General features: G+C 36.3%; 1 protein-coding gene across 4 annotated transcripts in view; it reads right to left on the bottom strand.

The window, feature by feature from the left end:
* kaznb (kazrin, periplakin interacting protein b) overlaps nt 1-10,947 on the bottom strand; it is a 213,759-nt gene extending 202,812 nt beyond the window's left edge. For 3 of the 4 annotated variants that reach the window (XR_012340797.1, XM_073825723.1, XM_073825724.1), the window contains exon 1: nt 10,315-10,938. Coding sequence is in view for 3 of the 4 variants with exons in the window: in XM_073825723.1 (XP_073681824.1) it covers nt 10,315-10,390 (76 nt within the window). In the remaining variant the exon portion in view is untranslated. Of the gene's footprint in view, nt 1-10,314 lie in introns of all 4 variants that reach the window. The other variant, XM_073825721.1, reaches the window with a different exon arrangement.
* Between the last annotated feature and the right edge of the window lie 7,079 nt (nt 10,948-18,026).

Here is an 18,026-nt window from a genome sequence, read left to right as displayed (position 1 = left end):
TTTTATAAATTGACATTTATTTATTTAGCAGAAGCTTTGCCACTAGAATAAAAGCTCCTACACCAAATTAATATGTGATTTACATTTTGTGAACATTATGTATGTCATGGTTCATGGTTCACCAAAAGCTGTCTGTATCTTCTCAGGCAATCAATTAATCTATAAACACTTTAGATTCATAACTACCCAACTATGTAAGGAAACCAAGAACAGGGAAGACACTTACCTGGGTAATCAACGGACTTCACCTAACAGTGCTAGGTAGTGTTAGTTTTCATCTTTAACCCTTAGGCTTCTGAATGTACCCGTCATCGCAGTAATGCCTTTAATCATTTTAAATCAGCGAGAAAGTTTTCTCCAGCTCTGCCTCAGATGTCTAAATCAAGCGTTGCCTGGAGGGAGCCCAAAGTGTGACTGATCACTAATAAGCTTTAGTCTATTACATGTCACCAAGCAAAGCCAACGTGGCTACTGACATCAGAACTCATGGCGGTGTCCTCATTTTCCTTAATCTTGCTTAAAATAAACCCCTTTTGTCACACCTCTCAATCCCTGTGTGTCAACACAAGCTGAATTGTTTGCTAATATCTGCCATTTTGCAAGCAAATGACAGCAGCACTCCTCCTTGAGCAAAGGATGAGGCAGAACGAGCAAAGATAAAGCTTGAGCCTTAAGTCAAATGAAAGTCAAAGCATATCACATTCAACACAGTTTTCATAATACATCTAGGAAGAGCAGGCAGAATATTCCACCCATGTTCTTTAATATGTCCCAATCCTGCAGGCTTAGCCAATAGCATCTGACGAAGAGAGAAACCACGTCTACCCTAGTCTATGTCAGGAGACTCATCACTATTGAGCAGTAAAACGTACTGTTTTAATATTCGAGTCACGTATTGCACACAGATGGGAGAGCGGTGTGTGTCTAAGGATGAAACAGATAATAACAGTGTTAACTGAGGAACCTCTCTACACGATAACACACGAAACAAAAGAGCAATAATGTGTGGATTTGGCAAATGCACATGGTTTTCCAACCAGCAAACAAACTAACTTGATGCAAAATTCTAGCAAGTGCGCCAGTCTTAAAGGTTACATCAACCGAAATCACATTTTATGATTCACGCTCGAGGTGGCGAATGATTTATTAAATGTTTCACAACCATTTTGTCATGAATGTTCATGTTGACAATGAAAAAGTCATGTAGGCAGCCCTCAAGCTTTGAGATTTGTTACTGCAGCTTCACTTTTTTTTCCAAAAAAAAAAAAAAAAACTACAGTGGGGATTTTTTTTAAATACAAAAATCTTCATTGCAGTTTTTTAACACAATAAAAATTGTAAATTTACTCCTTCCAATTTGGATTCCAGAAATGCGGATTTACTGAACTTTCGGATTACTGTTTCTTATAAAGTTAAAAAGTCCAATTCTGAGGGGGAAAAAAGACAGATATTTTCTCAGAATTTCAAGTTTTTGTCTCACAGTTCAGACTTTTTTTCTACTTTTTCAATCTTGTAATTATGTGTTCTTAAGTCATAATTGAGATAAAATCTTGCAATTCGTAATTTATATCTTGCAATTTTGACATTAGAACTCACAATGGCGAGTACATATGACGCAATTCTGAGAAAAAAAAAAGTAAGAATTGCGAGGTTATATCTTGCAATTCGGACTTTATAACTCACAATTGCGAGTTTATATGCCACAATTCTGTGAAAAAGTCCGAATTGTGAGATAAAAAGTTGTAATTTCCTTTTAAATTTTTTATTCAATGGTGAAAATGGGCTTTCACAGTTTACTTACAAATTACCATTCAAAACTTCAGAGTCAGTATATTTATTATTATTATTTTTAATTCATTAAGGACAAATATCACTGATCAAAATATATTTATAGAGTTACAAATGATCTGTACTGCAAATAAATGCTCTTTTGAACCATTTAATCCTCAAATAATTCATCATGGTTTTCAAAAAAATATTAAGCAAAACTGGTTTCAGCATTGATAATAATAATAGTAATGCTTCTTGAGCTGCAAATCAGCATATTAGAATGATTTTTGAAGGATCATGTGACACTGAAGACTGGAGTAATGGAATAAATCACATTTTAAAATATATTTAAACAGTCAACATTTGCATTTTTCAAAAAAAAAAAAAAATATATATATATATATATGTATATATATTTCACAGTATTAGTGTTTTTACTGTATTTTTACACAGTCTCACCAACCCCAAGCTTTTGAATGTTACTGTGCATCTATATTAATGTTAGATATAAGGTTAAAAATACAAGGCAGTAAGAAGGTTGGATATACAGTAAATCCTATGTAAAGGCAGAGGTACCAAATAGGCTGCAAGTGATTAAAATTATTCTTTCCATGGAGAGGAGAGAGCGGCATAATCTGCTGTTGCAGATGTTAAAAACGGATGCTTGGCTACTAAAGCATGACAGAAACCTAATCTCAAAACAAGCTCTTTGCTATAAAACTGTAATACAAGGTTTCTTGTACAATAAAGACAGGGGAAAACGCTGCAGTATTTCCCAAATGCGTAAATTCAGAAAGGTGTGAAATTGACCCTTGTGTAAAAAGTTCTACGGCACGAAGACTACAGCGAGGAAAATAAGAGAGAATGACGGGGGAGTCTGGGGAGGATCTGATAATATTAAGCAGTCTTCAAGTTACGTAATGAAAATGAAATATGTGGATTTAATCCCACATTCCGGATGATGTGTCAAATTTTCTAAATAAATAAATTAAAAATACGACGCACTTGCCACAGACATATTATGAGATCCCTTTGAAGTGGTTTCAGAAGAAAACAAATTTGCATGCAGGAAGTTCTTTAGCTGCTCAAGTCTTGCCAGCTGCCTCTGTCAAAATATATTCCCTCAGATGTAAACACTATTCAGAGCAGTTCAGAACATCATGTGTAGGGACTGATATCCCAAGCAATTTTAGGCTCCAAAGTAACCCGTCAATTGGATAAAACTGGCATGCCAAGTTGCAGACTAGTCTACAATCACACCTAACCTCACGGTAAACAGCATCAGGCAAATCCACACAGGCTCATGCGCTGCAACATTTTTTCATCTCATTCCTTATGGAAACTCTCCAGGGTTCTCCAAATGTTGTGTATACTTCCTGCAGTTTAGAGGGAGTTACATCACTTTTCTTATTAAAAGTGAAATAGTTCAGAAATCTCCAAACTCCAAAGCTTAAATTCAAACAAAACTGGCCCCTGCTTAAAATTCATGAGAACGCTCTAATCAACGTGCGTTGCCTGTAAGCTAAGCCTTTTCTGCACTAACGGCTGCGTTGCCACTTAAAACCAGTTTCTTTCAAATAGACTTAGAAGAAAAGTGGATTTCTGTCCAATTGCGAACACCAAACTTCTAGGAATTAATATTTGCGGCATTCGATCAGCAAATTCACGGTGGTACAAAAGGCTTCCCTACAAAACTTGGCCTGTCTACTGTTACAGCATTAATTAGAAATTAAGAATCAAATGGCATGAACGTGAAGCCTTTCCATCTCAGCAGCTTCTCAAACCAACGATCGGATGCTTGCGACATTCAATAATAGAGATTAAGAAAGAGAAGCTCTCAAATTAGCCATCTATTGACCCAGATGGAGTGATTATTGGGCCTCGTGAGGGACATCTAATGGCTCTGGGTCAATAAAGATTTGTCAGTAAACCCTAAGATACAATCACCGCAAAGACAGTGCTTCAAGAAAATCAATTGCAATCTTATGCATCAAAAACTATCAACAGTACAGTGTTGTAAGTGCCATTCTGTTGTGAGCAACATATGCACAACATTAACGTGAGAGCCTGTGAGCATCTAATGTCCCATGAAAAACATATGGGAGAAATAGTCATAGATTATTACGCAAGCAATGTAGCAGTATGTTGTTTTGGTGTTTGTCATCACATTGCAACTAATAACTTGCTAGTGGAAAAAGACTACTAACTTTCATATATGTAAAATATGACAACAACTAGCTTTTTATATGCGGTGGATCTCTCTCTCTCTCTATATATATATATATATAGTGTCACTGTTATATTGTAGTAACAGGGGAGCTCTGATTATGCTCTGTCTGCACAAAATATAGGGCTTTAGGACAGGACCGTGGCTTCCTCTCTCGAGAGGGACACAAACCGGCCCTCTCTTTATTGGTAGAGGTGACAGAAGAAAAGATGTCTCAACTTCTAGACAATTCTGCTGATGCCATTCTTTTCCCACTGCTATATTACCTCCTCTACATTGGTCCAATGATGCAGAAAGGTGACTTATTCTTGGGCTCGATGCTAACAGACTTGGCAAAAGCAAACCTCATTTCTGTGCTTCCAGGTCAACAAAGCTGCACACACAGAGAGTATAATAAACAAACAAACATTAGTTTATAGTCCTGCTTGTTTAATAGCTATTTTTTATTTATCCAGCAACCTGTAATTTGTATTGTTATATAACTTTTGTCTAAAACTGGTTATGGAGAAAATACTTATGGATAGTTCAGCCAAAAATGAAAATACTGTTATTTATTACACACCCTCATGCTGTTCCAAACCCATAAGATCTTCAGAACACAAATGAAAATATTTTTGATGAGCTATGAATAATTTTTTGAATAAAGTTGTTCTTTTTTGTTTTCTTTGCACACAAAAAGTATTCTCGTAGCTTCATAACATTACAAACCACTGATGTCACATGGACTATTTTAAAAATTACTACCTTTCTTGACCTTGAATGTGGTAGCTACATTGCTGTCTCTGCAGGGTCCAAAAGCTCTCTGATTTCATTAAAAATATCTTAATTTGTGTTCCGAAGACGAACAAAGGTCTTACGGGTTTGGAACAACATGAGGGTGAATAATTAATGACAAAATTTTAATTTTTGGGTTAACTAACCCTTTAAATTATGGAGAAATACTTACAGGATAATGTATAGTCATTCAGTAATTATTGCACACAAATGAACGTGAAATTTTGATCTGAGCTTTAGTGAAAAAAAATAGTAATGTGACATTGTAGGAAATTATTTGCTACTAAATTCAAATTTTTGTCATGAAACTGTACGATAGGTTCTAACTCAATCTGACATAATGACATCATTATTCATGGCGCAGCTGATTGGTTTCTTTCATACCAGCAGCCAATGAACTTGCTGCTCAACATTCAAATACTCGGCTAACACTTGCTATAGCAGTTGAAGTGCGCTTCAGAAACCCTCCACCTCCCCAGCTCCACCTGTATAGATCTGCTACAGGGTGAATTCATGTATGTTATACATAGAGGTTATTTAATATATATATGTGCAGCAGCAGTAGTTTTTACTACCTGATCTCATGTTGAAAACAAAACTGTGGGAACTTTTTCGCAAGATGCAAAATACGTACCAATAAGTACATATCAAGTCGGTAAAACAGCGAGTACTTGTAATCGTTTTTGTACGCAGTTATGATTACAGCTCCATATGTTTCGCTTTCCAGACATAACAGGCTTGCTCGGTAGCTTAGCCGGCATGGAATTCGACTTAGGATGCAGAATCCTTGGGTACGAATCAGTGATGCGCGGGTTGACCCAAAATGAGCGGGTGCCCATGGTCACCCGCGGTTACGAGTCATCCAAAAATATTTTTAATGATATTCGGGTCGCGGTCGGTCGGTCGTTTAACATAAAGATGCCAATTAAACCTTTGTAATTAATATAGTACTAGACACAATTTTCTATGAAATACATAGACAGACACTTTATTGGCTGAATAATATTTACCTTTTGAATGTTGAGCGTTATTAACTGTTGAATAAATGCTGACGCGGGACAAAATGCCTGATTTCCCAACACGTTGAACTGAGCAATGCCACGTACCATTTTAATAGGCTACTTTTAAACGCATATAGCTCAGTAATGTCAGCTTTATGTATTTTCTGAGAGGGGGTGGGATTTTTGTTGGGAAAGTTGTGGGAGAGACGCACACTTCGATTAGACTGGATAAACACAAGCAGCAACTTAATTGTTAAGAAAATGGTATTCCTAATAAATGTCTCGAATATTTTGATTATGTCCAATGCTTCTCTTTCTTTTTGGAATTATTAGACATTTCACTATGTCTTTTCAAATGCCTAGGTCTGTTTAATTTCCTTAATTATAAAATTTCTAGCACTATTTTTAAACGTTTATACAAGAAATAACATATAAATTATTTAATGTATATGTTTGTTTAAAACCAGGGATATAAAACGAATTCCAAGTAAAAACTGTATTTTTTCTTTACATTTCCAGAGAGCGAAACGAACGAAATTAAACATTACTTAATAAATTCAAGGCACTATAATTTCCTTATTGATTTGATACAACTATTATAGCTATACAAATATAAAATAATATAATTTTGTCATATTCGTGATTCCTGAATTTATATATGAAAACTTTGTTTTGAAGTGCATTCGTTATGTTTGTATAAGAAAATTCGGTAACCTTGCCTATTAAGTTGTTTTAATATTATTGATATTTTTTAGAAGAAGTTAAAAGGAATTAGCTTGTAGTCTATATATGCCTAGGGCTATAGGCTAATCTTTTTCTTAACTTTTATTACACTGTAGATCGAAATAAAATAATTCTTGATCAAATTTAACATCGGAGAATCACTGACATAATTTAGAGTAGGCCTACTAAACTATTTAAATCTGTATAAAGGAAAGACAAAATAAATCACAACAAGAACAATCTTGTAATCAAGAACATTTCTTTTGACAAAATTACCTAATTAATGCCGAATGATGTTTGACAGTGAACGCATCTCCACCGCATAGCCGCATATAATCGCTGGTGACAGTCGCAAATATTAAACATGCGGATCAGGAAGCGGGTCGGGTACAATATTTACTTTTTTTTTGCGGTCCGAGTTGCGGGCAGGTTAGTTGAAAACGTCGGTCGGGTTCGGGTTGTTTATACATTGACCCGCGCATCACTGGTACGAATCCCGTGAAAAACAAAAAAAGACTCACAATGAAAGAGCTAAAGATAAGAGATTGAAAAACAAGCTAAAACGGCATGCTTGTGATTGCGTTTTTACATCACATTTGCTTTTGTTTATACTATCGGGTAGGTTTAGGTGTAGTGCAGTACATTATTTTAAAGTGTCACAAAACATTAGAGTTATAGCGCCACTCAATGGACATTTCAAGTCAGGACTGTGGTGATACGTACAAAACCAACGTCACATAAAACGTACCATATGTATGTTCATCTGTTCCAGGGGAAAAATTAACACTCCTTTAGCGCCACTCAGTGGACATTTCACATCAAATATGTCCTGAAACGTACATGGCGGTATGTATTTTATATATGTATTATATGTATATATGTATTGTCTTGCAAAAAAGTTCCCCCAGGTTCATTTTCGTAACAAGATCAGGTTGATTTTTTACCTGCTCACAGTAGGATGGTCTGCAGATGTATTGGCAGTAGCAAGTCTCGGTACTTGCTCTGCCGCAGCAGCAGCGTAGCAGATCTATTCCGCCAAGACCAAACTCATTAACATTGCCATGTACTCTCTTCATTAACAGTCATTATACAAAAACGTTTAACTGTAGATTGTTGCAACTGACCAATCAGAATCAAGTATTCCAGAGAGAGAGTGGTCTTACTTGGTATGCAGGCTTATTTCCCCAGTAAGAACTTCTCAATCAAACATGCAGTGGGGAAAAGAGGTCATCACATCCTAAGACTCCGTGCAACTCCGTCTGGCCCTGCAGGTCCCTATTAGAGTCACTGGTGCTGCACATTGTGCCATCGCTAACATCTGCAGACACACACAAATGAGCCCACACTTGCAGCCCCGTCCAGCCATGTCCGTTACGTCAGCCAAAACAGTCTGTGTGCCGGCGGGAGAGTGCATAGACTTGGATCTCAGCCATGCTCATGCATACCCATTTAAACACCAACACAGAACATAAAAGCATTGGCACCCCATGCCAATGAACTACGCCATGGATCATTTTGCGCCGCTTGAAGATGATCTTTCAAAACACTTATGGAGCAAACACGGGCCACTTTGATCAATGTTAAAAGAGAAAATCATTCGAGACGAAGGTGCACCGAAAAGCATCATATCCTCCTGTTGGAAGACTTTCATGCAAATTAGAAAAGAAAAAATTGAGTGAAAAAAATGAAAGACGTCTCAAATCAATTCTTTGTTTATAAAGGCAGAAACTTCAGAAAAATTCACGTCCAGTCTGTCCGCGGGGAGCGACACATCAGAATGTTTTGAAAGTACAAAATCTCATCATTATGGATGATCCAGAATGTGAGACATTCAAAGAAAAGAGCCACAGAGAAGTGGCTGATGGTAATACATACAGTATTTGGGCACTGCTAAGGCTCAGATATTGCAGAGGAGTCTCATCTTCAGGCACTTCAGAAACACAAATTCAGTAAAGAGGCTTTCAGCGCTCCAAAAGCCACATGCAGAATATTAATCATGGCAATGTCACACACTTCTGCAGACACTAATACATCCCTGCATACCAAACAGCTAATGAGTTCACAAAAATAAAGCAAACAAAGGGCATTATTTATAAAAGTTGTCTTCTATTTCTGGGGAGCAAATAGAGGGAGAGATACTTTTATCCCCCAATCTTGTTTCACTGCTGCCATTCCCCATACCGATCTCAAAACACCATGCTAATACACTGTAAATAAAATTTACCACTCCGATAATCCTAATTTTCTAGACAACATGCAGTTACTGTAAATAAACATGAATTTCAAATTGGATTCTAGTGGTTTAAAATGCAAAAATCTCACCCAGAGGAAGGTAATTTAAGGACATTTCCATAAAAAAGGCAATGGTCTGAGAAGGTGATAACTAAAACCTAACGGCATTGGCTGATATCTGGCATCACAAACATGTGAAAGCAATATTGTAAGTTCTTTTGGAAAGCATATATATGTAATATAAACTCAGAATGGACCTTCATCACGTCTGATATTCTTTGCTATAGATACAAGTTTTTTTTATTCCCTGTCCCAGAAGAACCGGGTAATCACGTGTTTTTCAAAGGCGATTCGGCAGCATGGCATATCTCTGCTAATTGGCATGCTAATGTGTAGAGACATCGAATTAAGCATCAAATTAAAATCTGCTTGGATTGTCATTACCGCTAGTATCTTGGTCATTTACAAACTGCTGTTTGAGTAATTGCGTCCTGCTGCAAGTCTCCTTAATTCAATTGCTCCACTGACATCCAAGCTGTAACTTTGACATGAGAAATAAAATCTAGAAGCTAATAAAAAAATTGACATAAGCCAGAGATGTCTGCAAAAACATCACAAAAGTAGACTAAATCATTTTATCAAAGGTAGTTTGTTTATCAAAGCAATCATCACCTAACAGGTAAATGTAATTTTAAAACAGTATGATCATTTCTTGATGGCTTCATAAATGTTGCAGTCTTAGGTACTGATGAATTATTAAAATAAATAATACTATCACACTCCCTTATAATTAAAATATGTGAATATTATTTTAAAATCTTCATATTTTAATGGTGCAACAGAGTGTGTGATCACTTTATATTTTGTCACATAAATAAAATTTCTAATATTAAAGATTTTATGTATTATGTTACATTTATGTTATAAATATGTTACATTCCAAGTTAATTCGTCACTAGTTTCCATCTGTGGTCATTCTAAATTAAGATGAGGATTGGAAATATTTTGGTATGCTTTTGCAAGCCACTACCATACAAAACCTGTACATCTGTGAGACATAAGTTATAAAGCTGCATCTATTTATAGCACTGGAAGTTTTTTGTAAGACAAAATTCATAATTCATCAATGCTTAGGAGTACAATATTTATGAAGCTGTCAAGGAATTATTGCACTGTTTCAGGATTCCACTGGTGAGGTTCACTCTACCCTGCAAAATCTGAGTTAGTTGCTCAACACAACTTTCATGTTCCTCTTTCAGCCCCAGCTCTCATGACTGACTTATTAAGATCACTACATCCATAAGCAAGATGAGACACACACACACGCCGACACATTTCTTGACTGCGTGCAGCTCATTAGTGAGCTGAAAGCAGCGGGGAAGAAAAGCTGGTTTTCTCTCTGCATGCTGGGTGTCTAAACCAAGAGATCAGGATTTGCAGTGGACCATGGTCTGACCGGCAGAGATTTCACAGAACATAAGCAAGCGCTCAGCTGAGACTTGTCCGTTTGATATTTACAACCCCAAGGCCTGCAAATTGACATAACCTTGTATTTCGCTCTGAACGTGTCAGATCTCAGGTACTTACTAGCTTGCATCAGCTGTCCTTGGCGGCCGAAAACCTGGGAAAAGGTGGTGGGAGTACAGGTGAGAGTGTCCTCCATGGCTGGGATGTCCCACTAGGCTTGGCGGGTCAGTCTTTGAATGACACGCCACGCAGAAAAGCACGGGTTTGTCGTCCGTCCCCCTTGAAACCAGCAGCTGGAGCAACGTTGCAGCTGTGTAAGAATAGCACAGAGGTTTCTGCTCGGGACGGAGAGAAATAGCCTCACTCACATGCAAGATAATGAGGGAGTGTGTCTGTGTGTGCGTCAAAGAGAATGAGTGAGAGTGTGTGCGGAGAGCGAGCTTGAAAGAGAGAGAGAATCAGAGCAATGATGTCTTGCCTTTTTCTGCTGCTCTGTGATCATGTGTTGAGGTTGTGCCTTGCTGGCAGGTTTCTTCCAGCCTGAGCGCGGCGGTCTGAAGCTCCTGGTCCAGCTTACCCTGTCCTGCTGACTGAGTGTGAAGCCTCCGGTTCCCCCAGGCTCAGGGTGGACTGGCGTTTGTTGTGCTCTGATCGGGTACGTGTGCCCTCTTCTCTCCTCCCTCTGCCTCGGCTCTACCCCTCCCTTTCATTGCTTGCTTTCTCTTCTCTCTCCCTTCAACTCGACGATCCGTTTCGTAAGAAGCGCTGCTGCAGGGAAAAGATTTTTTTTTGCAACTCTTGCAGCTCTGCTTTTTAATTCCTCCCCCTGTGGAGGAGAGAGGAGAGGTTGAAAAGTAAAGTTCATTTTGGGTAACTTACCCAACCGTGGCAAAATTGGCATACAATGAGAAATATTAATGGGTGGGATCTTGGGATGTATTGACCTACAGTGACCCCCAAAATGTATTTGCACACTTAAAAATTCATGAATGTCTGCATTATATAACAAAATACCAAACCTGGGGGGAAATATGTAATACATCCAGTAAAATGACATTGAGACTGGTAGTTTAAATCAATAAATGCGGAAAAAGCTAGGAAAAGTTAGGTTAGACAAAAGTATTTGCTTCATTGCTTCAAACTGTGCAAATTAAAATGGAATTGAATGGAAACACAGAGGTTTTTCAGGCATTTCGGAAAAAGTAATTATTTCGCAAAACTGCAATGGAACCTTTTTTTTTCTTTTCAAATTTACAGCTCACTTGGCATACATCAGTCACATAATCATTCTTTATTTTACTACAACCTCCACAAAACACTTTTTCTATGTAATCGCTTTTAACTATAAGGTGCTTTCCTTGCCAATAATGCTTGAATAACCTCTTATTTACACTGCACATGGCTCCAACATGACCACCAGAGCTGATCGCGCCCATTCTAGTCAATGCTTGTGTTTATTTCAGAAGCATCTCTCCGTGCTGCTTTGCTAAAGATACATGTCTGTGACTCCTTTGATTAAATATAATTGCTAGTGTGGTCGATATACATAAACCTATCAATGTAGGTTGTCATGACTTATCGTGAGACGGAAAAAATGTTTTAGTTGCATAACATTGGTTAATGGAAACAGCATAATTTTGCAATAGTTTTTATCCACATTTATTAAATATATAACATAATATAAAAGTTTTGCACAAGTCTTCTTCTATAGGACTTCCGCATAATGATAAGCCAGCTGGTAAACTTCAGCTGAAGCTCATTTTATATGTGCTATATATAGGTGGACACACTTGAGACTCCTCTACTGCCTCATTCTTATCAGAAACTAAGAAAAATAATAATTGCAACATCGTAAATAATGATAGCAGCATTACCATTCAGTTTCATATTATTTAACAACATATAATTTAAATGCAGAGCCTGGTAATCCCAGGAGAATACCTGCATAGTTGTACATTTAAATGCTGACAGCTAAACACTATCATAATGTGTTTACTGTGCGATACTTCTCTTTAAGGACATCTTGATCGTATTCTTGATCATCAGTAACTTGCCTTCATAGTCATAAACACATTTTTAAAATCTTGTAATATTTTAAAGCCATTATAATTTTTCAACTCTACAGCTGTGCAAAGTTTCACTGTTCATTTATAAAGACGACATGGTCTTTTTAAGATGAAAATAACATGAAATTATCCATATAACCAGAAGATGGCAGCAGAGGATTAATCATTGGCTGCAGCTGCCATTTCAACTCCCTAGTTTTTTCAAGACGTCTTGCTTTTCGATTCATTATAAAATTACTAGTATAATAAATTGTAGTACTTTTACCGCACTAAAGTATATAGTATAGCAAGTGCAGAAAGTCCTTAAAATAAATAAACATGCTCAGACACAAAAGGGTGAATTATTTAAATACGTATATATAGTTCACTACAAATTAAATGAGTTAAATAATAATGGAATATGATTTAATAATGCACTCAATACGAATGGATATGAATTTGAAATATTTTATATAATTTAATAACTACATATTTTAAGCTTTATCTTGAACTGTAAAACATATTTAAGCAACACAAACTTGTTACTGCTGTAGTTTTGTTACTCTGAATTTAGTCTGAATCATTTAATGCACAGCTCCTTTTTTGACATCAGCTTGTCAGATGTTTCGTCCAGTTACTACTTCAATCATAGCAATGACACACATATTTAGCCAAATTACTTGTGTATATTATTTTTACTCGCATTTGTCATTCTTGAAACGGTATACATGGATGTTTGGTCCTCTTAGACAAACAAAACTTTTCTTCGATTGTGAATGGATTATGTAGAGAAAACAAGCAAAGTACACTCCTATTATGGCACAGTACTGTTGACCGGAAATGACTTAGCTGGCTTGTCTAAAACAAAGAAGTAATCCGTTCATATGGTCAATTAACATACGCCTAATCGCTCTTTCTCTCTCTCCTACTCACAAGAGCGTTTAAGGGCAAAAACCTGACGAATGTCTTTAAATAAAACATCTAAACAATATTTGAGATGTTGTAACCATAGTATAAGTGGAATAATTAATTTTGGTCCTTTGAATTTTTAGAAAATAATGTACACCTGAGGTTCAATGGCCACTCCACGGACGCAGACCAAGAAGGACACCACCTCTCAGATAAGGCACACAAAAGCCTGCTTGGCCTTTGCAAATGCTCATCTGGACAAAGAAGAAGACTTTTGGTCTTCTATTTTATGGTCAAATGAAACAAAACTTGAATTGTTTGGCCACAATGATGTAGCCTTAATTTGGCGTAAAAAAGAAGAAGCCTTCAACCCATAGAACACCATACCCACTGTCAAACATGGTGGTGGAAACCTAATGTTTTGGGGGTGTTTTTCAGCCGGTGGACCAGGGAACCTAATCACAGTAAACGGCACCATGAAAAAGGAGCAATACATCCAAATTCTCAACAACAACATCAGGCAGTCTGCAGAGAAACTTGGCCTTGGGCACCAGTGGACATTTCAGTACGACAACGACCCAAAACACACAGCAAAAGTGTGAATGGTTAGCAGACAAAAACAATAACGATTTGCAGTGGCCCAGCCAGAGTCCTGACTTAAATCCAACTGAGAATCTGTGGAGGGAGCTAAAGATCAGGGTGATGGCAAGGAGACCCTCGAACCTGAAAGAGTTGGAGCTCATCGCTAAAGATGAATGAGCAAAAATACCAGTGGAGACATGCAAAAAGTTGGTCAGCAATTATAGGAAGCGTTTGATTGCTGTAATAGCCAAAAAAAGGCTTTTCTATTGAGTATTGAGAAGGGTATGAATAATTTTGGACATGCCACTTTTTGTTCAAATGTAAATAAAAAGATGAGTAATATTTTTTTCCACAATGATGCCTCTTGTACATCGTCTTATTATCTTTTGGGAGAAGCCTGTGTCATTTTCGGCCAAAAAAAACTTGCTGGTTGAATAAAAGTAACTTTAACTCAGAATTTGCTGGGGTATGAATAATTTCGGCCTTGACTATAGATTAGATTAGATTAGATTCAATTCGATTGATAGATAGATCTTAACACTATAATAAGTAGGCCTAACATAGTTTAAATTCATATTACTCTCTTTGTATAATTACACCGAAATGTAACCTTCAAATACCTTCAACTTCCTTTGAGCTATATTATTCATTCAATATAGCTGTTAAAGACCCATCTAGCTACATTTTAGGATGAAAAAGAAATGACTGCCTGTTTCATTCTACAAACTTTGGCAGGAAACACTTCAGCATTCATTTTTAGCCGTTTCCCGATTCGTCAGATTTTCCCATGGAAGCCGTGTGTCAGGTCAATGTGATTGTTGAATCCGCTGTCTGCCATGAGAACATGGAAGATCTGCAAGTGTAGTCATATCCTCCTGTTTTAAAAGAAAACATGGTCAACCAGGTATTATGTAACATCATGAAGTTGAAAGGTGACTGGTTTACACAAGGACAGCCTGCAGTGCCAGAGTGGTGAAAGAGAAGGTCATTTTATATTCTTTTTCTTCCTTTTATATCAGCAAAATTCTGAAATTTAGAGTTGTGACAAGAGGCATAGTGAGTTTCACAGCTTTCAACTGACAGACAAGGCAGATGCCGAGTGGCTGGAGCTAGCTGGAATTAATTCCCTCTGTCTAACTGAAGGTTCACTCAAATCACATTCTTTTTGAACGTGAACTGAGGAGACATGCAGATAGTAAGCTGTCAGCTGGGAAGGGTAGAGCTGTTCCTCCTATGCATTCACCCTGCCAAAAGAGATCTTTCTCTCTCTCTCTTTCTGCTCTCACCGTCTCACTGTTCTTCTGCTCCCCTCAGAGAGGCAGAAAGGTATTTGATAATGTACAATAGCACAAACATCCTCAGCCTACCTAGTTACGTAAGCCAACAATATTTCTAATGGTTCTCTGAACGTAGAGATGAAGTAATATTTTGCAGCAATGCAGAGAGCAATAAAACTAGTAGCGGGCCTAAGGTTAAAACTGAACAGAATTAAAAACATTTATATGTTTAATGCGCACGCACACACACACACACACACACACACACACACACACACACACAGAGTAAAAAGTATTTTTCTAAGTTGTGATTAAAAAACAGAATATTCAAGTATGTTCTACAAGAAAATACTGTTTTAGTCTTTCTACTTCAAAATGTCATGTTTATTTCAGTATTTTACCTGCCTTTCTTAGTAAATATTTCAGATTAATTAGCAGTTTCTAAATTAAAATAATTTCTCCACTATTTTTAGTGCACGATTTTACAAAGAAAATGCTAGTTTAGTGTATCTACCAGTCAAATGTTTTTGAACATTAGGATTTTTAATGTTTTAAAGAAGTCTCTTCTGCTTACAAGCCTGCATTTATTTGATCCAAAATACAGCAAGAACAGTGAAATTATGATTCAATTATGATTTTTTTTTTACTATTTAAAATAACAGTTTTCTATTTAAACATATTTTCAAAAGTAATTTATTCCTGTGATTTTATAGCTGAATTGTTAGTGTCATTGCTCCAGTCGCATCATCCTTCAGAAATCATTCTGATTTGCTGCTCAAAAAATTATTATTATTATTATTATAATGTTAAAAGCAGCTGAATAGAATTTTTTCAGGTTTCTTTGATGAATAGAAAGTTTCTTGAACAGCAAATCAGCATATGTGACCCTGGACCACAAAACAAGTTTTAAGTCGCTGGGGTATATTTGTAGCAATAGCCAAAAATACATTGTATGGGTCAAAATTATTGATTTTTCTTTTATGTCAAAAATCATTAGGAAATTAAGTAAAGATCATGTTCCATGAAGATTTTTTGTAAAATTCCTACTGTAAACCTATCAAAATGTAATTTTTGATTAGTAATATGCATTGCTAAGAACTTAATTTGGAGAACTTTAAAGGTGATTTTCTCAGTATTTTGATTTTTTGCACCCTTAGATTTCAGATTTTCAAATAGATGTATCTCAGCCAAATATTGTCCTATCCTAACAAACCATACATCAATGGAAAGCTTATTTATCTCAATTTTGTAAAATTTAACCTTATGACTGGTTTTGTGGTCCAGGGTCACATATTAGAATGATTTCTGAAGGATCATGAGACACTGAAGAGTGGAGTAATGATGCTAAAAATGTAGCTTTGATCACAGGAATAAATTACAATTTTAAATATATTCAAACAGAAAGTAGTTATTTTAAAATAGTAAAAATATTTAACAATATTACTGTTTTGCTGTATTTTGGATCAAATAAATGCAGGCTTGGTGAGCAGAACACTGCAAAAAATGCTTTTCTAGCTTAGATTTTTTGTCTTGTTTCCAGCCAAAATATATAAATTTCTTATATCAAGAAACATTTTCTAGACGTATTGCCTTGTATTCAGAAAAAAAAGTCAAAATTAAGTGCATTTTTGCTTAAAACAAGCAAAATAATCTGCCAATGGGGTAAGCAAAATAATCTTGTTTTGCCTGTTTGAAATAAGATTTTTTTGCTTACCCCATTGGCAGATTATTTTGCTTGTTCTAAGCAAAAACTCACTTAATTTTTACTCGTCTAGAAAATCCTTCTTGATTTAAGAATCTTTTGATATTTTGTCTGGAAACAAGACAAAATATCTAAGCTAGAAAAGCATTTTTTGCAGTGAAGAGACTTCTTTAAAAAAAAACATTAAAAATCTTACTGTTTTTGAATTTTACTAGCAATATTTAGTTAAAATTGTTTCTACAAATTTTTTTCTGATAATGGATAATAACCAAATGCCAAAATTAAGGCATGGTTTTTAGTAAACTTGCACTGTATTGTGTTTTCATAATTAATAAATTCCCATTTTTTTTAAAGGTGCCATAGAATGCATTGAGAGAATATTTTAAATTGTTCTCTGATATCTACATAGAAGGTATATGGCGTAGGAAAGGGCAAAAAATCTCCAGAAATGGTTTTACAGGTCCATTTACAACCTAGGATTTGCCCCTAGAATTAAATGCTCTGTTTTTGCCTTATTTGGAAGCTTCATGAATATTAATGAGCTCTGCTCTGATTGGCTGTTTCACAGAGTTGCTCAACTCAATAGCTCACACATGGATAAAAATATATAAATAATTAGGAGCTCTAGCCGCTTTTAATATGCGTTGAATCAGCCGTTTTGAATCGCCGACAATTTAGTCTCATTACTGTGATGCATGTGCTCTGTGTAAAGTTATAATGCAGAGGGAGTGCTTCCTACCACACAAGTTGAGCTGCTTGTCAGTGATTCTCCAGATCTGTAAATCATTCGCCATCATCAGCGCAGTTATTTCTCCATCATTCACCATCATCAGCGCACTCATCTCTCTGTTTATTTGGTAAGTGAAATCCTATGTACTGCAATGTAACAGGCTAGCGCTAGCATTAAGCTAACCGTGTCCCTTCAGTGACTCGCCTTGTTTAACTGAGGTGCTGACATTACCGATGATTGGGCGATGCAAATGTTGGAGGCGTAACTATTAACGATCTCGGGGAAGTTGCGTAACAGACCTGTTATGTTGGAATTGACCTATTTTTCGGTGGTCTTTTGCAATTGCAAACACTAGATTTATATAAGAAGGAGGAAATGGTGGTGTTTGAGACTCATGGGACGTCATGTCCATGTACCGAACTGTTATTATTTAACTATGCCAAGGTAAATTCAGTTTTCCATTCTATGGGACCTTTAAATAACTCCCAACTTCGCCCAAAAATCTCAATTTATCTTTAAAGTAAAAAGTATTGCAAATTAAACTTAGGCCTAACAGCCTATTTAGAATGAACTTGATGTATAATAAA

Source organism: Garra rufa, chromosome 20, assembly GCF_049309525.1.
Source record: "Garra rufa chromosome 20, GarRuf1.0, whole genome shotgun sequence".
Lineage (NCBI taxonomy): Eukaryota > Metazoa > Chordata > Actinopteri > Cypriniformes > Cyprinidae > Garra > Garra rufa.
This window is presented reverse-complemented; position numbering and strand designations above follow the sequence as displayed.